General features: G+C 37.2%; 1 protein-coding gene across 1 annotated transcript in view; it reads left to right on the top strand.

Annotated features, from left to right (window-relative positions):
- mdga1 (MAM domain containing glycosylphosphatidylinositol anchor 1) overlaps positions 1-23,520 on the top strand; it is a gene marked incomplete at its 3' end in the record, with an annotated part of 212,544 nt that overhangs the window by 155,575 nt on the left and 33,449 nt on the right. Inside the window, exons 12-14 of the mRNA XM_079250525.1 lie at positions 20,063-20,243; positions 20,386-20,409; positions 22,873-23,025. Of these exons, the coding sequence (XP_079106651.1) occupies positions 20,063-20,243; positions 20,386-20,409; positions 22,873-23,025 (358 nt within the window). The remainder of the gene's footprint in view (positions 1-20,062; positions 20,244-20,385; positions 20,410-22,872; positions 23,026-23,520) is intronic.

Genomic DNA, 23,520 nt, shown 5'->3' with positions numbered 1-23,520 from the left:
CAAAGCAGACACCGTGGGTTTAGATATATGTTTTTTATGTCAATTTTATGAAAGTAATACTTTCAGATATTAATTCTGATCTGTGGTTAGGGAGTGTGAATGGCAGAGGGAAGGTAACAGGTGATTGGATGCAGCGGTCTTCCCAGGAGTCACAGAAGGAGATGGTATGTGGGCTGAGGATTCCTGCAGACAGAGGGAATTATTTGCAAGAAACTGTGACTTATAAAATGACAGAGGTTGTTGTGCAAACTAAACACATACGATGACATGCAGAGACAGAGAGAGAGCCTGCTGGCCACAGAGCAGCAGTAGCAGTGGAGGGCATGACATGAGGAAAACACTGGTCACCTGTCTTAGTTTGTAAAAATCACCTTGAGTGGACAGGCTCACTGCTTATACAGACATGAACGCATACACACACACACACACACACACACACACACATCTATGTATAGTGAATTTTGCATGCTAAGTATGGGGCTTTAAGGGCTTTGAAAGTGTCAAGCATGCGCAGTGAATCGATATAAACCCACACTTAATAAACACAAAAAGCTCCTCTCCTGCTGAGAACTTATTTATTTATTCATGTTTAAATTGACTCAATTTGATTGAAATAAAGTAGATAAAAACAAGAAATAGATTTATTACAAATTCCTTTCTGTCTTTTTTAGTCTTCACCCTTTTTAGGCCAATTTCCCTTCTTGTCCCTCTTTCCTCAGAAAAACCTGTTAAAGCCACTTGATTTTAAAAAGGATGTCTCATTTTTCACATGGCAAATGTAGTCTTCTTTACACGACGAGACATCATATGCAGACACCGCTATTATTCAAGCTAACTTCAACCTGAAGACAGTCAACAAATTTCATATTAATTTCCCTGTTTTAACTCGTGCTCAAGTGCTTGAATTTGTATTGATGTGACTTTATTTTCACAACAGTGTAGGGGGTGCTAAATTACTCTCACAGTCAAAACTCAGAATTTGTAACAAGCATGAGCTCAGATACCCTCTGAAAACCTTAGCTTGCCCTGCACTGGATACTGAACCACAACTGTACAAAGAAATGTACATTTATAAAACTTGCGACTTTTCTGATTCAAGACAAACTGAAATGTATGGGAGACTTTAAAATTCCCCAGATCTGCCTTCAGGAACCTCTTTGAAAAGCAGCTTCAGACCACCTTGTGTTTTTGTGCATGTGCATTATAGATGACTGGGTTTATGTCACAAGACAGGAAGATAATAGTGAATTATACACAACATACTGACATGTGTATAGATGTGCGTGAGAGAGGCGCTGAAGTAGTGAATGCAGGGTCTGGCAGCTTGCTTCTCTGTGGATGGATAGCTAATTCCCCTCCTACCTTGTGACTTGGCTGCTTACCTTATTAAGTAAGACTCTTAAGGGAGACAAGTCTTGGATTGCATGCTTAGGTTTGCTGAAAATTTTCACTGAACTTCTCCTGTTTTCTTCTCTTTCTGCAAGCATATCTCTCTATTGCCCTCCCAGCTCCTTTTTTCCACTGTCTCGCCAGTCTAACTTTTTATTTTCCTCCTTTGAGGTATTAAGTTATAACTGTGAACTAAAAGGCATTCAGTGTTGGATGAACCATAGCTAAATAGTGATGATAAATAGTTGCTGCAAGTTGTTATGCTGACAGTGTTAAAATAATGAGTTGCATTCAGTGCCAGTTTATGGCTTCCTAAATGTTGTTAAACTTTAATTAAATTCAGGGTTTTTACCCATGCACATGTTTTTATTTGAGCACTACGGAGCATCAACAAAGAGAAAGGGAAAAAAAAACAAAGAGTAAGAGAGTAATGGGGGTGCTGGGAAGTAAATGCAAAAAGAGAGAAATGTGATGCAAATTATAGAAAAACAGCAAATCTCAGAGGTCCTCTCAACTATTAAATAGAGTACAAGAACATCCAAATGTAATACCATCTCAATTTCACAACCCATCTATTTCTGCAACTTTTTTCTGCAGCTCATCCTTTTAACACCTTGACACTCTATCTTTTTAGCACATGCAAAAAAGATGTAGGGGTCTCAGGGGAGACATGCAGACAGTGAGGGAAACAGCAGAAACATTCTGATCAGTTCATGCAGAGTAGTGCTCTTTGGTGCAGATCTGAGCACATGGCTGCAACTTTGCTTCTGCTTGTAGATTAATCTCGTGTCACTTCTTGTTGTGAGACAGTGCACATTAATTGTGTTTTTTTTTTTTTTTGCTTGTATGTTTAGTAAGTATTTAACTGTCTGCCAACGTATGAACCAATAGCAGCACATGTGTCCACATTTCTGTGTGTATGCCGGTCTGCGTGGATTGAGAAGTGACTCACCAGCAAGCTGTGAAATCCCTGTTTACACTTCTTAATTTAGTTTCAACCTCACTGCAGGGCGTCTCTCTATGTAGGAATTAACAGCGTTGACAGGCTCTCCTTTTTTCATCAAGCAGTCTTTAAAATCCGTTTCCTCACAACATAACCTTTTTCTGCTGTGCAGACAGTACTATTTCCAAGAACACAGACACTGAAGAGATTACATGCTGTTGGCAACCGCTTTCTTTTGTTTTTACTCAATGAACATCTCGCATAACACGTCATCAACTGGCATCTGCCACTAGATCAAATAGATGTTGCGTCTGCCTTGTTTTAGAAACAAATAACAGAATTGCATACTGTTACTATTTTGATTTGACAGTATGAAACAATGTGTTTTAAAGCAAACATGTAAACAAATGTGTTTAAAACAAATTGAGTCACACAGTAGGTTTATCACAATTCTGTAGGCGGGGTATTTTTTTTATCACAAAAAACATAAAGACTAGTGTATTAGTGATGGTAAACTTGAGTGTTTTTACAGAATGAAGTTAAAATGAGTCAGTCACTAAAGTGAATTGAGTTTTTTAGTCATTTGAGGCAGTGAGTCAGTTACAGGGTATGCAGAAATCTAAACCCACACACAAGATTCACCTGCCCCTATTTCTGACTGATTCACATATCTTAAAATGGAATCAAGAAAATAATCCTCGATTTAAAAAAAAAAAAAAAAAAAAAGGATTAAAGATCAATAGATCTCAAAAGAGTAAAGCTGATCTTCCTTTCTCTAACTCACACATAAAATTAAAGATCAATACTTCTGTAAATGCAGCATAGTTACATTAAACATAAAAGTAAGTATTTGTAATTAGAATAAAAAGAAAGAAGAGTTTTTATTCTTAATAATTGAGATCTTTTCCCCAGTATGGTAAAAATCTGTTTTATAATCTCTATTATTAATGTAATTCTTACTGGTTTCTATTGTGTTCCACCACGTCATCATATTATTAATAGCAGCCTAGAAAGTAGCTAAAGTTCTAGTTTATCTTCAGAATAAACAGTGGTGAAATTGATTCTATATAGTTTTTCTTTAGTCTGCTTATTATCTTAACAAGAAGAACAAACCCTGTGTAGACTATTTCATTTCCTGTGGCATCACTCAGACTACCAAGGTAAAGACACAGAACCTTAGCTTCAACCATTAAACAATAACAACAAAAACACCAGCTAAGGTGAGCAAGCAGCTCTCCCAGTGGTAAGAGAGCTGGAAACGCCTGCAGCTGGGAGCTGTGGTGAGTTGAGCCAAGCTACATACTGTGAGCTACCACTCAGCGGTTTGTACATACTGTGAGCAACTGAGTGATTCCTTCATGCTATGAGTTGGCACCAGGATACTGCAAGCTACCATGGTTCCATGAGTTGTATGTACTGTGAGCCGAGCGAAGCTACGTGCGGTGTGCTAGTGAGTGATTCAGAGCTCACAGGAAGGGAGAGGGTGAGCAAGTCAGGACTCACGTACTGTGAGTCAAGCAATGTTAGTACAATGAACTGTGAGAGATTGTCTTGTGTGGTGAGTGGGGCAACTGGGAGCTTTTTTTTGTACTTCAGTTGCACAATAGCGATATTTTGTTTGCTCAGCATTTAGTTAGCTAGCAGTAGCAAAGTCAAGTCAGTTAATGAGTCAGTAGTAACGAAGAATCAGGAAGTTAGTAAAGTGATTCTTTTAAATTATTTCTTCATGACTTGTGTAGCATGACAGCATATTGAAATAAAATGCAAAATAGGGTTTTATATCTGCTGCTCAAAACAAAATTATTGATACAATGTGGGCAAAATAACTTTTAACTGCATCAACACCTTTTTTTTTTTTTACAATTTGTCATCTCACAGGTGCAGAAAATGCAGCCAGGTATCTTTTAAACAGCTCTTACTCTGTGGGTTTCACTATGTGGCCTGATCTTGTGGATACAAGTTATGAAGGCCCTTTGAGACCCATTGGAGCTGTGTTAATGTGTAATAAAGTTTTGAGTTAATTGGTCTCATGTATTTCCTGGTCGTTGTGTGTTTGTTGTCCAGTGTCACCTTCTTAGGTCAGTAGGAGGTGACGTCTGTTTTACCTCAATGTCTAATCCTCATCTGTAACAATGTTGTAGGATCTCTGTGTAGCTGCTGGTCCAGTGACTTATGGGTTTCCATTTCCCAGATGAAAGCTGGAAGCAGATATTGGATCCTGATGGCAGACATAATACAGTTTTTGCCCGTTTTGGTACATTTTGCATCTGGTGTTGACTGGAGTTGAAGAGTCAATTCTCTCACATAGTTATTGATCGTTGCATCAAAGTAATGGGGGTACAAACTCTTGTGCATGACTCCTGTGTCAAGGTCCTTCACATACTTGAAAACAACATGTTTTGAGTCCCACTCAAACTCAGTGTTTTCTTACAATAACTGCCGTAGTGGATCTGTTGCCTCTTAAGGCATAGACACATGGGGGATCTGCCTGGAATCCCCTCATAGACTTTACTGACTCATGTTGCATTAGTGGTTAATGTGTAGAATTCCTCACTGAGTTTTATCACCTAGTATCCAGATATAGCATCTAGTTCACTGAGGCCCTCTGCCCTAGTCTTGGCATGATGTAATTAAGCATAGACAGGGAGGTAATGGGGTCTTTTGATGGCTTTGACTATTAAGAGAAGGTCTAGACAATCCTTGAGTTTCTTTTTTTTGGGCTTTTCCACCACCTGTAATGCACTTACCAATTCCGTTGGCTCAGTTACCTTCTGCATTTACCTTTGTGGCTGGTGACTTCACATCTTGGTTTGATTGTTCTTTTGCGTATTGTGTGAGCAGACTGAATGGATGATACAGTATACTGTTCCCATGTAATTGCTGCTTTGATAACTTGCATGATCTCACAGTGTCTATTGCTCAGTCCAGTGTCATGTCTGTGTCCTAACACTGTGGTTTCTCACAGACCAGTGGTGAGTTGATTGTAAAACACAGTTTTGTCTATAATAATTTTGTTGTTGTTTGGATAATAGCAGGCATTCATGTTTTAGCCACAACTCAATCAAGAACTGATCAAAACTTGCTTTGTGTGTTACATATGCCTCAGACCTGTCAGAGTACTTTTGTAGTATCCTCTTTCCACCTCCTGAAAGAGTCAACATGCTGTAGACGTCTCTGACTTTACCTTCAATCCATAGAAGTAGATAGCTGCATTTCACCTTTAACCTAGTTTTCAGCTGGGTGGAAAACATCATCTTTACTTGCTGGTGGAATTCTCTTCATGTGTATTAGGATTGGAGGAATCCTAAACCATCAGCGGTTACGGCACGCCTGTATTCACCATTGTCTATCGCCAGGTCACTGTGGACACTGATAGTAACCAACACCATGTGTTTCTGCTTTACTGACTGTAACGTTTAAAAGCACATGGACAGCAAGGAGACTACATGCTGTTGGCAACTAAGTTATTTTATTGTTACTCTTCACTCACCATCTCACATAATACATGATGCGTATGTCATTAGCTGGCATCTTCCACCAGATCAACACATGAACTGGATGTTCCAGGAATTACTTTGACTTGAAATACTTAACAATATGCGATAAAATATGCTGAAATATTCCATTTTTATTATTCCTCATTTTTGATAATTTATCTAAATTTGACCCACTGACATATAAAACTCATAGTTTCTGTCATCAGAATTGCACCAAATCCATTATTCATTCTCTTTTGTCCAATGCACATTTAAAAGCATATTATGCAGATGACATGTTATTTAAAGGGACACGATTTGAGGAAACCGTACCAGAACACAGCAAAAAAATGTCTGAAAAAAAAGAATAGAAATGAAAAGGTTTTAGCTAGAAATAAAAAAATTCAGAAACTACCCAGCTGCTCAATAAACACCTCACTGGTTCTCCCTCCATTCCCTCATGACCTTTTTTTCATTTTTGGCCTTGATTTCATTTCACACATTTAAATCCTGCAATGCAGAGCTATCGCAGGGCCAGGTGAAATACTATACTCTTCACACAACAATTTTCAAGATTTTCCTTTAAATCTTCACTTTAAATGACTGGCTTGAATCTGACATAAGGAAAAAGGCTAAATAAAGAGTGTTGCATCAACACAGATATTTGTTCATTGACATGATCTAAACCTCCAGTTTTGGAATATTACATTTCTTCAATTCAATTCAGCTTTATTTATATAGCGCCACTTCACAACATGACAGCTTCATATGAAATGTAAGAAAATATAACACTTTTAGAGGCACTGAAATTCAGCAAATTTGATTAAATTTTGAGCGCACATGAAAATTTCCCATAATGCAAAATATTAGGCATGTAACATTTTTGTAATGCAGCCACTGGGATTTTCAAATAATTTTTTTATTAAAAATAACATATCACATCACAGTTTTCACAAAACATCACTTCCGTTTATATTCTCAACGTGAGCATTCACAGAGTGACAATGGAGAGGACACCTTCATGTAAAACAGCCATGCTGTCTCTACTGTAAAAACTATAAAGCTATTTCAAAAACAATTACACGACTACACTTTATGTAAAACCAGTATATTTTGCATCACATGAAACTTAAAAAAAAGCACAATTTAGAATTTTCTGACAAAGTAGTGGATTACCACTGGCATTTTTTGCTGTGCATCTCCCACTTTGATACAAAACTTGGCTGTACTGTTCTGGATTTAAAGTCTCTAATCAGACCAAAACATCCCTGTTTGAAATTGAATTATTCTCAAATGACATCAGGGTCAAGCAACTCAGTTTTGTTCTCCCTTTGTGGAGCTAAGCCTATTCTTCACTAATCAGAGCTTCAAGAAAGATGGGTCCTTTTCTCAGATATATTCATTTTTTCAATTGTAAAGACAATAGAACAAAATAAAAATAAATAAATAAATAAATAAGTATCATGGTGGACAACGTTTGTTGTTGGACCCTTGCCTTGTATACCAATGCGTACCTGTGTACCGGTGCAGAAAACGGACCAATCGCTGAGCTGAATTCTGTTTTGTCCAATCACAGGAACCAATTTGAAAATATTGACAAAAACCTGAATAACTTGAAAAGTTTACATGTTCCAAAGACCAAAAGTCATAGCATGTATCCCCTGAACAGCCTGAAAAGTTTGATACTTGGTTGAAGTGAGACAAAAGGTGTAGGAGGAGTAGCGTTTCAAACATTTTGCAGGAAAGACAATGGGGACAGGAACTTGATGAACCTGACACTGCAAACCGGTGCAGAGCTCTGAACCCCTGTTGAAGCAGTTTTCAGCTCATAATGCAAAAACCGACCAATCGCTGTGCTGAATTTTTGAAAGGTCCAATCCGCATTTGATTGGAGGGACTTTCATCCAATCACAAGGCTGAATTCATTTTTTACAAAATGCTTAATATCTCAAAAACTACAAAGATTTGAAACGACAAAAGTCGTAGCATACATCTCCCGAAGGAGCTGCATGGTTTGAGATGTGCATGATTTAAGTGACCTGAACGACACCGGAGGAGTTGCGTGGCAAAGTTTGGTAGAATAATAATAAAAATGGCCAAACAGGATCTCAATAATGTGAATGCCCATGGGGCAATGAGGTAGTTCAATGATACAACAAATGACACCCAGTTTCCTTTGGAACACCCTATACCCACCTAACCCTCCACCCAACCAACACATTACAGATCTACATACTTAGTGTCAAGGAGATGAGCCAGCAAGGAAGGATTACATAGTATACTAGTCAGACAGCATTAAGAAGCCTCTTAACCCATCTATTCCTTTTAATTAGCTTTGAAAAGTAGACGAACTAGCATGGTTAAGTCTTGCTGAAGATAATTCCAGGTACAAAATATCCAACAAGGTGTACAACAGATGTTTTATTGAGAGGTCAAGGGGAGGTAGCCACCTCTGGACTATTCATTTTCAGCTGCAGTCATGCAAGCCAACCACAATTTACGTTGGTTCTGCTTGATTGGGAATCTTGAATTGTCCAAGATGGGAAGCAATGCGGGGTTCGTGTCAGGACCTGTTTGTTGTATACAATGTCTACTACCTTACTCCACAACTTTACTCCAAAACTTAAGTACTCCCCTATAGCAGCCCCATAGAAAATGCAATAAAGTCCCAATTGAACCACCTGAGCGAGGCTTGCAGTTATGCAGATATCTTTTCTGTGGTGTAAGTTACACATTTTTGAGAAATTTCTGTGAACAGTCTAATAATAATAATTTAAAAAAAAAAACATATCAGCAAACAAAAAAGCTATTTTTTCAAAAAGTCTTCTTTTTTACCTTTAAAATGCAGGTAAAATGTTTGGAAATCAATTCTCATTTGCAAACACAACCTAGTTTTTTTAACAGCTTGTGGTCCTCAGTCAGAGGTAATTTCAGGAGTCCATCCAGTGTGTGTGTCATGTAACACAAAATCAATATGAATTGAAATTTGGGCATGAACCAGCACTGATTGAAACATATTTGACAATTTTGACTTAACTAACAATCTGTAACAGTGATATCACATCAGATGGTACATTTTTCACACATATTTGTGGAATGACATAAACAAGTTCCCCTTTCCCACATTTCAATTTGTGGGGGGTTGCAAACCAGGCTTTGACAACCTTTGGCATTGGTCCATCACAGTGCTAACACAGAAGGACAGACCTGCATATATATATATATATATATATATATATATATATATATATATATATATATATATATATATATATATATATATATATACATACATACATACATACATATATAATAGAGAGAGACTACAGTTACGACATGGCTGTTTAAGTTTCTGCATCTAAAAGATCTCACTGAAGCCTAAACATAGCTGCCCTTCATAATCACCTCAAAGAAGCTGGAAATGTTTCTGGAACCAGAAATGTTTGAGTAGTCATGTAATCATTCAAAAGAGTTACATTAGTATAATACTAATATTCTATGATAGCAAATAATAATATGCTGTATCATAAATTCTCTTTTTTATTTTTCAAAATTAAAGAAGTCATGAGGAATATTTCATCATCAGTTGTTTATTTATTTAGTTAATGTGGTAACCAAATATAAGACTGCAATAAGATAAAATGATAAGAACTCAGGATATTATGTTAGTTGATGTTTATTCTCACCCTTTATATTTCTCCTGCCTTTGTCTTTCTTTTTCTGGTTTGTGAGCAAAATGAAAAAGATCCATTATACCCTTGGAAAAGCAGAAGTTTGTGTCTCATAGTAAACAGAATGGACTCTGTGTTGATGCATTTAGGCATAATTTGTGCTTCTCCTGTCAAATCTTCACCTAACTGCAACTTTACATTAAACTCCTGTTCAGCATAATAGCCTCTGAAAGCTTTTTTTGCAATTTATCTGTGTGGCCCTGAGGAGTATCTTGATTTTATTGTTTAACGTGTCAGAGCTTGTTCATCACATTCTGTGTGATTTTTAGTTTCTTTCATTTTCACAAATGCAACCTTATATTTTCAGCAAATGGCATTATAGGTAGTTATAAAAGAAGCATCTATATTTATTCATGGATGCATCTATCCATTGTGTATGCACACATATTCCAGTGTAAGGGTTGGGGGGTTGGAGCCTATCACAGCTGCAATCATGCAAGAAACATGGTACATATTGGACAGTTCATCAATGTATTTTAATATCTGGAAATTTATTATGATAAAAATTCAAAATAAGGCACATTTCTTTTTGTTTAGTGTGTTAACAAATAATCTCTTTGAAAAGATGACTATTCCATTGCAAGAAGTTCCACATCAAATTAACAGCAGTTGTCTTTACAGATGACAAACCTAGGGCGCATTCACTTCAGCCTTTTTGATTCAAATCCTAGTCCCTTTACTCGGATAGTCAGCTTTATTTGGGGAAATATGAAAGTGCAAAACACACGTCTTGGTTCGTTTTTAAGCAGACCAAATACAGAAAGCGGACTACAAACACACACAAAAAAAGTAACTTCCTGCATTTGATGAAGTATTGCATTGTGGGTAAAAGCTGGGCATCATAAACTACCACAACAAACACATGTGAAGCTGTCGAAATGGCTTGTGGTCAAACACGGACCGATAACAAAGTAAAAGCACTAATATATATGGGGTCTTAGGAAAATCACAGCTGTTTGTTAGTGTTCCAGGTTGAGGTTCGCTAGTGGAGGTAATGAAAAGTCTGAACAAGTTCTCTTCTTCACACTGGTCTTGTCTTTTCTTATGCTAAATCCTAATGCAGTGCCACCATTTGTGAGAATAGAGATATCTTATTGTAATTGTTTGGCTCTTTAACAAAAGTGAAACGTGAATGCAATTTCAGTCCACATGGAAACACCCCCCTACAACTCAGCCGAGTCCCTAATTGGACAGAGTCCAGCGGACTATCCTGATGTGAATGCAGCCTTAGTACAGTGCAGAGACACGACACTTATAGCTGCAACTAACAATTATTTTAATAGTCGACTAATATGTAAAGAAATTTTCAATTAGTCATGATTATTTCTGTCACGCCTACCATCTCTGCTTCCAGTTGACACAGCTCTTTTTACAGGCTCCAGTATGTTTTATCCCACTTGCTTCATTTACATCACATGAATGTCACCCTGATTTCCCTTTAGTCACAACAAAATGTCCTTTAGTAAGTTAAAAGAATGACTCCTGATCCAGTTGAATATTAAATTGAAGCTTAACAGCTTACTACTAATTTATTTTGAAATATTCAAACTCAGCTATAGTGTCATCCAAACTATACAGAATTTGCCTAAAAAAGAAAACAAAATAAATTCAATATTTCAACATGTTAATTTTCGTAGAAATGCATCAAAAATGATTATTTACATATTGAAAAAGCCTGTTTTGTAAGGTAAACAACAACACATTACTACTCGGTAATGCTAATTTACCCACCCAGAATGCTGGAAACATGACTCCTGGGTGCTTTGTTTCAGATGCCCGTGCATGACTGTCGCGCTGCCATGGTATGCCAACTCTGCATGGCAGACCACACATTTCACCTGTTTTGACATTTTGCTTTAGTGTGAAATATTCGCAAACTTTGGAAATACAAGGCCCGATCTTGCCGTCACTCTGACTCTGTTCTGGTTGCGCCACTGTCAGTTTGTTCTTCGTTGTTTAAGAACAAAAACGCTGCACAAAATGACAAAACTGCCCCCAGGGCTTCCTGTGATGCTTTGCAGTCATTAGCTTGGTGTTCTTATACTGTCTGAAAAGCCACAGTCGGTAAGTGGCGTTAAGTTGCTTGGTGCAGTGTTTTATTAGCAAAGCAGTTACTGGCATTTATAACACGATGCGTCGACAATGAAATTTCATGTCGGATTTTTAGTGTAGATGTTGCCGACTTTGTCGACTAATCGTAGCAGCCTTACTGATACTGCTTGTGATTGTGTCATTTTAGCTGTTTGTATCTTTTCTCATATCTTCCTCTGCACACATTTCCATCACTTCTTCATATTTAGCCATGATACAATGGCTTTTACATCACAGAAGTTTTGTAGGTAGAAGCTGAGCAGGCCTCACATAAAAACTGCACACAGTCTCTTTCTCCTTTGTCACACACAGCTACACAAAACACTTCTGGGCAAACACACATCCTATTATCATATATATGAGGGATTAAAAATATTCATGGTGAATTAGAGTTGTACATTAAATCAAATATATGAATAATTTACGTACATTAGCTGGCTAACTATGCAGATACACTGTTCATGCCGTAACTAGAGCACATTAGTCTATGCAAGCATCAATATTCTACAAACACAATGCACACTCACGGAATGTTTCACACTTGCACAACCAATATGAATATTTTGCTTTATTAGTCATAAAAGAGATCAGTTAGCAGAGGATAATAGAAAACTTAACCTTGCACGCCTTGTTATTTGAAGAGGACACCTCAGCTCATGCTGTCAATCCAAGTCTCCCCCACAGACATATTGCTTAGTTTCTGTGTCTTTTGGCAGCTCTGCTCTTCTCCCCACTTTCACACATCCTTTGTCTTGTCGTGTCTTTGATGACACTCTGATGGAGACACAATGGAAAACACTGTCTGGCAGAAATTCCTCAAAGCATTTGTGTGGCATGGGCTCACACACACATCAGCAGACACCCATGCAAACATCAAGAGTGGAAGATGGACCTCCATATCACTCCTGCTGTCTAACTTCTGTGCTTTTTAAAATATGTCACTGCTTTCTCTGTCACACTCTCTGTCTGTGTCTTTCTTGCTGTTCCCCTTTCTCCTTGCAAGTCACTTAGACACATACAAATGCACACAGACACACATTATGTCTACTGACCTGCCAACAGAAGCCCAGACATACAGGGAGATGGAGACTTTAACCGGCAGTCGGAGAAGTGATATTCCACAGAGTCATACTTAGCAGCCCATTGATCCATCGTCTTTCCTCCACATATTTCTTAAACTTAAACTCCTCAAAATGATCAACTCATCTTCCTACTAATACACACACTTTATACATATTACATGAGCAAAGTTCCTCTCTTCTTTCATATTCAAAATAATTATGCAGATGCCTTAAGAGCAGTGTGTAAATGTTTATATGGCTGAATTTGAGCATAAGTTGGTGTTTAAAGGGCACAATTTATTCTACCATGCAGTATAACTGCTTTCGTGTGAAGTTTAATATGATATAAAAGATGATAATATTAGCATGTAAAGTACGTTGTGGGAGCAATATTAAGATATGTGAACACAACCTAACGATAGGCATTTATGAACTGTAAAAAAAGTACTAAACAAAAATCAATGAAAAAGAGGCTCATTCATAACTTTGTAAAATATTTCATTTTTTAAATTGAGTGTGTGACTTCAGCTGTGTGGGTTGTGACCCTTGGCAGAGATATTGTTTCTGTGGAACATAATTATCTGATTAGTTTGAGGCGGAAATTTCCAATGGCACTCAAACAAATATGAACATGAGGCTGCGCTTATAAAAACAATGACTATATGGCATGGAAGAAAACTGTAAGAAACTGAGCAGAAGAGGTGACCAGATTACCACAAGAAAAAGAAGGACATGTTGACCAAAAAATGGGATGGGTTACCATCCAAAACGTAAACTTCCTTCTTATTGCACACATATATTGGCAACATCTTTTGCCTGGAAGCTGAATCAGCTGATCAGCCACATGCTTAGTCACATGATTTATAGAAAGAAAATGCATCAACTTCACACATTCATGGTGACTGCAACTTATGCCCAAATTGCAGTTTGTTCAAAACTTTAGATTTCACTTATTTCAGAGATTTCCAAAACACTAAACTGATTTGTCAGTTTTTAGAGCAGAAATGTTTTAGTTCAGGAAAATTACAGAAAGACAGATTATTTGAGGTCACATTCACAACCTTTTTGACTCGAACCTCATCTGTTTGCTCGGAAAGTCCGCTTTGTTATGGGAGCTGTGAATGTGCCAAGCACATTGTGATGTGGACCAAAGAAACATACTTGGTCCGCCAACAAACACGGTTCTTGGTCCGCGAAGCAAATACAGGAAGCAAACTACAAAAAAAATTACTTTTTGCATTTAGTGTAGCATTGCATTGTGGGTAAATACATAGTGATCATCTTCTGCCTCATCTTTTTTTCATACTACCACCATAGTTGCAGTGTATTTCTGCAGTGTACTTGCATAACACAAAATAAAAAAAAACACAACAGCGATAGTTTCCTGCTCCATGTTTAGCTCATAACTGAGGGTGTCTCTCAATTCAGGGTCTGCACACTTCCTAGTGCTGATTTGTCGGCTGCAAGCGTCATAGTGGTGCTCCAACTGATGTCTCAAGTCAAAGGCTCCTTCGAGTCAACCTTTCAAATTCGCACTTTGTTTGGCTCCAGATTAGCTTAAAATGAAGGATACAAGAGATGTATCCTATGCGTCCTCCTATCCCAGAATGCATTGCGCACCTGATAGAAAAGAATGAGCAACAATACGCCAGTGTAGGTACCACACCAGCCAGACCATTTATTTATTTATTTTCATGTATATACACACACACATATTTGTCCCAGCAGACAAGCTGGGAGGACAGCGGCATTGTGTCCCATAACATCAAATGAATTTCATTCCAGTCGTCCTCAGATGTCTTCGTCCCCTTTCATTAAAGAAAAGGCTGAATTTATTACAGTCACTCAATTAAATGGAGACTGAAAGAAGGAACAATATTTAAAAACGTGCAAAATTATAATTTAGTCATATAAGACACTGTCATTTTATTGAGTTAAAGAAAAAAGCAAACAAACAAACAAACCGGTCCTGGACAAATGAAAGGATTTTTCTGATGAACAGTGGGACAAAATACCTGTCAACAGGTGCAGAAGTCTGACTGGGAGGAACAGAAAACACCTGACTGTAGTCGAAATGTTTTTTTGTTTTTTTTTTTAATATTAGTTTATGAGTGATGTAACATATATTATTTTATCACATTTGTTTGCTTTTTAAAAAACATTTCTGTTGAACCAGAATTAAAAAATAATGTCATGATTTTCATAAAACTTTTATTTATTATTACTTTTGTCAATTTCAGCTTATTTCCCTGGCAGCTGTTTTTGTCCTTTAATGAGAGGGTATAAATACTTATGAGGACGACTGTATATGTGTCTAACAAAGATTATTTTTCACTGAAATTACTGTCAGGTTGACAAGATGAACTGTGACCCACAGGAGAAACCTCCTCCTCTCTGTTTGTAATTTAATCACAAAGGGAAATAAAAATAAATCAAATTTAAACTACTCGCACGATTTTCTGTCATTTTAAAAATATTTTTGTGTTTTTTTTGTGGAAGTAATTAGATAAACTTGGCACATGTGATTGCCAGGCAATGGGGACTGCAGCACTATGGGTAATTCTCGTACACGAGACAGGCCATCTCATTTTACTGACAGGAAGTGCACTTAGTTGAGTGCAGATGACGTAGAACACTTCATTACCTATGTAGTTTGTGCACTTGGAGGTGTGCAGAACCTGAATTGAGAATCACCCAGAGTTTTCTATTTCATGCGGGTCTTGTCCTCTCTTTTGCTAAATACTGGTGCGGCGCCACCTTTGGTGAGAATGCAAATATATTATTCTAAACGTTTGGCTCATTCATACAAAAGTGCAGCATGAACACAATCTCTGTCCGCATGGATACACACCCCTACAACTAAGCCGAGTCCCCAATCAGACCAAGTCTAGCGGATGCGAATCCACCCTGAGATACTAATACTGATACTAGCAAAACTGTCTCTCTGCTACTCTTTCATTAGAAGTGTATCTGATATTATTACTTAATATCTTGTATCTAAATTCTTGTTAAGCCTCATCTATCTGGTGTCTTCTGATTCAACAGTTAGCTAGCTGAGTGATAATGCTGTGAGTGAAATCTTAGATATTTGCTCAAAAAAAAAAAAAGACATTTTTGGAAAGAATCGAAGTTGAAAAACTAGACTGTGATCTATTCATTTAAGAAGCTGGATACTTAGAAAGTAATTTTATTTTTTTACACATGCATCACAATAAACAGGCTTAAATAGTAAGAAGTGTTGTTTATCTTAAAAACAAGAATTTCATCTCTTTTGTTTTCAAGACCAGCAACTGAGGGTAAAAAGTTGGACCAAGTGAACAAGTGAAACTAGCCAGGATGGCAGAGAGAAAAGGGGATTGAACAGCCATTAGTGGCACAGAGCCTGGTGAGGAAGGAAGGATTTCATTCCAAGCATGTTGCCAAGCACACACTTGGAGGGCTTAGGTTGTGGCTGCCATGAGAGACTCACACAGTGATTGGAGTCGCACCAAAATATTGGCAGCCCTGCAGGCAAGACCTGCATGGTTTTGTCAGTAAACATGATCAGCTCAATCTGGCTGATTTTGACTTTGTGTTGATATACAGCTATACCAGGACTTTAGGACGTCACAACCTGAGTGTCAGAGAGCAGGGAGGGAGGGAGGTGGAGTGAAGCTGTCAGCATATATAATGCTGTTTAGTGCAGCTATAAATGCTGGCAACTCGTGACTGATCCCAGACAATAAGCTGTTTCTGTTTACTTCTAGAGAAAAAAAAAACATTGAGAGACTTAGTGACACAAAGGACAAAAGGAAAAATATCCAAAAAGTTTGAGTTCAAGTTTATTTATATCAAACATTTCTACAGCAGCAGCTGCCCAAAGTGCTGAACAATAAAACAACAAACAACAACACTCCACAATTTAAAATTAAACACTGCACATTAAAGAAAATAAATAAAACCTGGACATAAAACAAAAATCTAAAATAAAAGTAAAAAAATAAATAAATAAATAAAATACACAAGAAAAAGAAAAAGCTCAGGTATGACCAAATGCCAGCGCAAAGAAGGGGGTTTTAAGGACAGACTTTAAATCAGAGACAGATTGAGCAGCTCTGATGTGAAGGAGAAGGCTATTCCATATTTTAGGAGCAGCAACAGAAAAGGCTCTATCACCCCTGGATTTTAATCTGGCCAATGGGACCTTAAGTAATAGTGGAGAAGAGGACCTCAGAGTTCTGGCTGGAGCATGTTGATGTAACAACTCTGACAAATACAAGGGAGCCAAACCATTCAAGGCTTTAAGACAGGACTTCTTAAGAACTCTTCCTTTTTTGTAGTATTTGGTCATGGCCATATGTTCATTCAGTGTCTTCTTACCAAAGGTTTTTATAGCAAAAAAAACCCCATTTTTACTAGCACACACAATGTTGCCAACGCTGCCCCCTACTGACAACGGCACCTACCATAATTCATTTGCGCCAAACTAGGCAGAAACATTTCTGATGTTCATTTGGTGCAAAGCTAATGTCAAGAAGTTCCTTTAAAGTATTGCAGCTTGACAGAGCCACATGACTTTGGCCTTTGGATAATGCCATGGAAAAATCAATGATTAGCGACCTTCAGGAACTATAAGAGATGGAATGAATCCTCCAGATTACCGTTTGTGCACCAGGACCTTTGATGCCTGATGCTACAGCGAGCAACTTTCTTCCCCAGACTGCTGTAGTATCGTAATACAGTAATAGCAGGTAATTCAGACCTCTTGAAAAACTATTACCAATTTGATACATAATGCCTGTACTAAACCTCAGTTAACCTTATTTTGTATTGAAAAACGATTAGTTTTGCAGTCAGTTTGGAGGGGCTGTGTTTAACAGTGAGCATGTACATTATGTATTTTATTAGCTTACAGAAATATCCTGTACTGTAATGTAATGTAATGAGTCAATCAACAAGAATAAAAAGTCATTTTCAGTAGCTGATGCAAAAATCTATATTCAGAAAATGACAGAAAATGTGTCTAAACTCATTATGTGCACAGTCCTCCAAAAGCTGACCATTTGAGGGGTTTTTACACTCGGCATTTGCCAGAAACACACAACCACTCACACATCTACACACACTCACACCTCTGCTTTATGAGTTACCTGATAATGGCATGCTGTGGGTGTACTAAGTTGTTATGGTGAAGTGGCTGACCTTATACATTAGATTGAGTTCACTGTCAGGTCTTTAAGTAGCTGGGATCAGAGGTAGATACACAGCTAATGGATCCTTCTCTCCGTGGGTGGAATAACACAGAAAAAGCTCTATTAAATGTGATGCTGACAGCAAAAAGGCCCAACTCAAAAAAGAAGAAAAAAAAAAATAGACATCACTTGGGCTTGCTTGATATAATATTAATTTTGTATTTTCATTCTTATGATGCAATTTAATTAATTCAAAGTGGTTTATGTTAAGTTTTACGTGATGACTTTACAATTCTTGCTGAAACATAAATGACCTGAAATGGAGACGGTTCAAGAATTATATATTTAATTCCTGCTTCTCAGGTAATAGTTATTGAGTCCCTGTCATGGCATCACTGAGGGAAATCATATAACTTGCTGAGTGCACTAAAACTGGACCAGCATGTATTTTTTAGAGCAAAAATTGATGTTGGGGGAGCTCCAAAGTAATGTTGTCTCTGTCGGCCTCCAAAGCATTAAATGAGTTAAGCAGGACAGCTTTGTTTTAGATAAAAAATGAGACTGAAAACTTCATGCATTTCAAAACAAATTCTATGGAAGGCTTGTTGTATGTTGTCTGGCTGAATGCCCAGAAGTGCAAGCTTTTTGCTCATACTTGTTTCACTAAAATGACCCCCCCTCAACACACACACACACACATACACACACACACACACACACACATACACACACACACACACACACACACAGAAAATAAAAATGGAACACTAATGACTGTATTTTATTAAAATGAATTATCATTCCCACAAAGCAAAAGTTACAGTGAATGGAAAAGGAAATGTTTCACTTCCATATATGTGCATAGTACAGTGTAACTGGTAATTGTGGTATAACTGGTATTACTGAAGAATGAAGAGCAGTGGATTTAACCAGCTGTGAATTATTCTAATATTATGTGTGATCAGTGCTTTAAGAATTCATGTTCATTTCACCTGTTTATTTTCCTGTCAGCATTAAAAAGACCCCTTTTTCGAATCCTACCTGAAGTCCCTCAAGCCAGTAGGCTCAGTGAAAGATTTTGGGCTTATTGGTTTTTTTGTCCCAAAATAGTAGTAGGGTGGCAATGTATAATTTATTACTGTGTTGTATTTGTTGACAACTTCGGTGAAGTTAATTGGGTATGGGTGTGAGAAGTGGTATTGCTTAGAGTTAAAGTATGAATGTCAGTGTAAGCCAAGTAGAAGCAGATTTGTTTGAGTCACACAGCTTCAATAATATTTAAAAGAAGTGTCTCTTGTACCTGTCCTGTCAGTTTATCTAATTTTATAGCCCAAGTCAAGCCCAGGAAATTAGGTCAGACTTCTTTAAGAAATATGTAAATTAAAAAATAATAAAAACAATTGATTACAGGATTTGTAAAAAAAAAAAAAAAAAAAAAAAAAAGAATTCCAATTAATCACATTTTAATTGCATAACAATATTTGCAATAAATTTTAGTGAATTATTAACTCCAATAATAGACAAAGAGATTAATATTGTAAACTCATATTCTATTAATATTTGGAAAAATTGATTTAACAATAAAACAATAAAAAAGAAATAGAAAATACCCCTAAACTGAGCTGACACAAACTTAGCGTCCAGTTATTCTGTGATTAAAAGTCTATAATGTGCAATGGTAATTTTTTAACTTTTTAAATGTGTTCATTCACACTCTTCATCAATATACATCAATATCTAACAGTAAACCAGTGCAGAATCAATCAGTGCCATCTTCGGAGGTGATCACCTCCTGCTCTGACGGGAGGTGATCCACAATTAAATGCATTAATTTTTCAGCACTTTATTTTTTATGTAATTAATTGATAATGATTGTGTTAAAGTCCCAATCCTAACAATATATTTATAGTATTTTTAGATAAAATGGTCTTGTATGTCATTATAATAAGACATTATAATAAGACATGACTAAAACTTAAAGACTGGAGCCACATACAGTATATGCAGAGTATACTACGCTTAAATATAAGCAAAATTGGAAATGGATACATGAAGAAATTTGCCTGACAGACACCTGCATGCAGTCACACATTTTGCCTCTCGGTATGATATTCTAATGCACTATTTTTTTCTCCATTTTGTGCATAACCATGAATAAATTTCCTAACATATCCCGTATCTTTTCTGCTGCTGATTGTAGAACAAGCAGAGTCTGCTGTCAAAGCAGATAGACCTGAGAGGTAAGGAACCAGAAAAGGGTGTGCTGATGTCCTACACCATATCAGACCTGAGAATCCCACTGTCCTACGAGGTGCGGCTGGCCCCCATCACCACCTACAGCACTGGGGACTTTGTCAGCCGAATTATCCAGTACTCAGAACGTGAGTCTCTTTTGAAAACCTTTGCTGTTTATCTCAGGACTAATCTGTTCATCGTCATGATTTATAAACATGGGAAAAGATAAACTGATGGGTTAATCTGCTTATCTGTAAAGTAATCATTATTATTGCACATTTCTTACAGCTTACACCTACCCAAGATCCTCAGGTGAGATAGACTCTCTATCCTTTCTTCCACATTTTACAATCCTCAACCTGTTGTGTCTGATTGATGGCAGACTGGTGAAGTGAGGAAGGCACTTTGACTCTTGATTAAACTATTTTTGCTGCAAGTGATATCAACACAGCTTTGCGAGGACAGAGTCTGCAATCAATCAGCTTTGGCTGTATTACGGTAATGTTAGGGAAAATAGTTGGGTAACAAAAACACACTGTGTGAGAAAGCAACTGCAAGCAGGTCGATCGAGTTTTAACTTTGATGAAAAAGCAGATGTGATGAGAACATAGAACTGTCTTTAGTGTTGAAATTACTTTCAGGCTTTGATAGAGAAAAATGAATAAATAAAATAAAACATTTGATGCATTTCACCAAAAAGGTTATAGCACTCCTTCTTCTCTGTCTGTTGCATTTTCTTCCTGACTTTCATCCTCTGCTTGCCATCCCACTCTTTTTCCCAGCCAGTTGCATCTTGTCTATTTTCTTCATTAAGAGACATGCTGCATTTTCCTGGCAGGAGTGGCAGTTGGTACTGCCAGGGTGAGGCAATTAAAAAAAACAGCAGATTGGAACAGACTGCGAGAACAACAGTGTAAATTGAAAGGAGCGCATGTAGTGGAGAAGGGTGTGAATAGTAATAGATTAGCTCCCCGAAACAAAGAAGAACGCACGAGCCATCCTCATGGGGAGTTCAGCAGACTGTCTGTGTGTGCGTGTGTGTGTGTGTGTCCGGAATGCTCTCACAGAAGCTGTCAGCTTGGATGGTTTTCGATGGCTGTTGTTATACTCTCTTGTTTAGTGAGTCTCTGATAATGGCAGAGCCCTCCAGATGGGCTAATGAAAGTGACAACACTGTGGAGAGAAGGCCCTTTATCTTCCTTAACAAGAGACATCAACATTAAGAATGACAAAACACATTTTTTTTCTGTCCTTAATGATGTACACTGAGGGTAAAAAAAAAAAAAAAAAAAAGAATGGAAAAACATAAAAAGGATTCCAGGGATCCCAGCGGACTTTGTGTCCAGTGAAAATACATGTGATCACAGACTTACCATATCTGTTGTAAGAATTATGCAGCACACCGTGGAAGGGTTACCTAGTATTCAGAGGAGAAAAAGTAGACTTTTGCTTGTTGCTTTATGACATTCTGCCAAACTAGATGGATAAGCCTCGGTGGTTGTGTTAATTCTGTCCAAGACAAATAAAGGCTCCTCTAGACTGGGCAACAACAATTGTTTAAGTTTATTGCATGTCACACTGCAAGATGGGGGTAATAAAATCCTGGTCTCAATCTGTGTCACACTGTGTGAGCTCAATTAAAGGCATGTCAGATTGTGCGATGACTGTGTGGTGAACCAAAGCACTCAGATGTAAATAAAAAATAATGTGTGACAGCAGAGACACATCATCCAAGTGTCATTCATCTGTACTGTCTTAGAAAACAATTCACCCCTCGTATCATTTTATCTATACTGGTTTTGTTGTTGTTGTTTTTTGCATGTTTTCTGTCCTTTGTATTCCCAGCTGTCCCCTGTCTTTTGTTAATCTGGTTTGTTGATTTATTGCCATTCCTGGAAGCAATGAAATGAGATAAAATATCCGCCATATTTCAGACACTGTATGTTGGAGAAGATTATCAATTTTTAAATCATATTGCAATCACATTTGCATTAATAACAGCTCATCTTATGGCGTTACACAACAATCCAAAACTGCAATCAAAATAAAAAATGTTTGATTAAAAAGTCTCAGTGGTACTTTTTAAAAGTTGCACTATTCATAGTCTTTATCAGTGCATGTTTTAGACAATTTCATCCCCAGGAGACTTTATTCAGATTAATTGAGCTGCTCATCAGGTTCCTCGCATGTCTGCTAATGAACCCTTCATTTCAGTCAGGTGTGTTAAAGTACAGAAACATCTAAAGACAAGGAACAGGATTGAGAAACATTACTCTACATCACATCTGATTTTTTTGGGTATACAATATAAAACATGGTTCTGCCGTGACCTCTGTCCTCTGGCTATATATTATGTTTTAGTTGAAATAATGTCTTCAAAACAGATGGTTTTTTTTTTTTTTTTTCGGTTTTTTTTTCCACAAGTCTGACCCAGTCATAGATGTTTTCATAATATTCTGCATTTAAGAATAATACATCAAAATATGTGTAAAATAAGTCCACTTTAAGTTCAGTGATAAATATATTTCCTGCCTCCCACACAGTGGCTACCATTCTGTCAGTAATTACTGGCTCTCTGTTCTGAAATGCATTTTGCAGAGGTTATTTAAGACATCTATTGTTTGCATTTATACCCTGTGGATATTAGGGACAGGAGGAAAAGATTATCAGCTGCAGCTGATAATGACATCTAACGTGTTACAGATAAATGTGTTCTTCCTTGTTGTTTTATTTTCCTATTTATGTTTTTATATTTTTGTTTTACATGCATTTCAGACCAAGTGTGTGGTTTTGAGGATGTGCAGATCTGTGGATTCTCACAAGACCGGAGTGATGTCTTCGACTGGACGAGACAGAACAACCTGACACAGAACCCGAAGCGGTCTGCCAACACCGGTCCAGAAACCGACCGCAGTGGAACAAAGGAGGGTACGAAATCTGAAGAATCGTTTTAACAACAGGTTCCAATAGTCTCCCTAACCAAAGAAACATCATGTCTTGTGTACTAACTAATAAATATAGATGAGATAGGAATGTAAAATTTTAATTTAAATGGAAAAATTTATTTTTGACATTCAGGCTGCGAGTTTCGTACCAGTTTCACTCTAAATAATTTGAGCTTGATTAAAATAACCAAATTAGCTTAAAGTGCATAGCAAGAACATCATGTAAGATAAAATCTCCAAAGCAATCTTACCCTCAGCTTGTAAATGTTCTGCTCTTTCTTGAATGCTTTAGCATACTTATGGATGTCGTTTGACTGAGTCAGGAAGTGTCATCACACACTGATTTCTCTGTGGAGTAATGAGGTTTTTGTAGAAACTGACAAGATACTGAGCCTCAAAAATATATATTTGGCACTTTGTCTGCTTTGCCAGAAGACAGATATGACTTAATATTAAAATGGTATAAATCTTTGTACGC

Source organism: Telmatherina bonti, assembly GCF_933228915.1.
Source record: "Telmatherina bonti genome assembly, chromosome: 1".
NCBI lineage: Eukaryota > Metazoa > Chordata > Actinopteri > Atheriniformes > Telmatherinidae > Telmatherina > Telmatherina bonti.
This window is presented reverse-complemented; position numbering and strand designations above follow the sequence as displayed.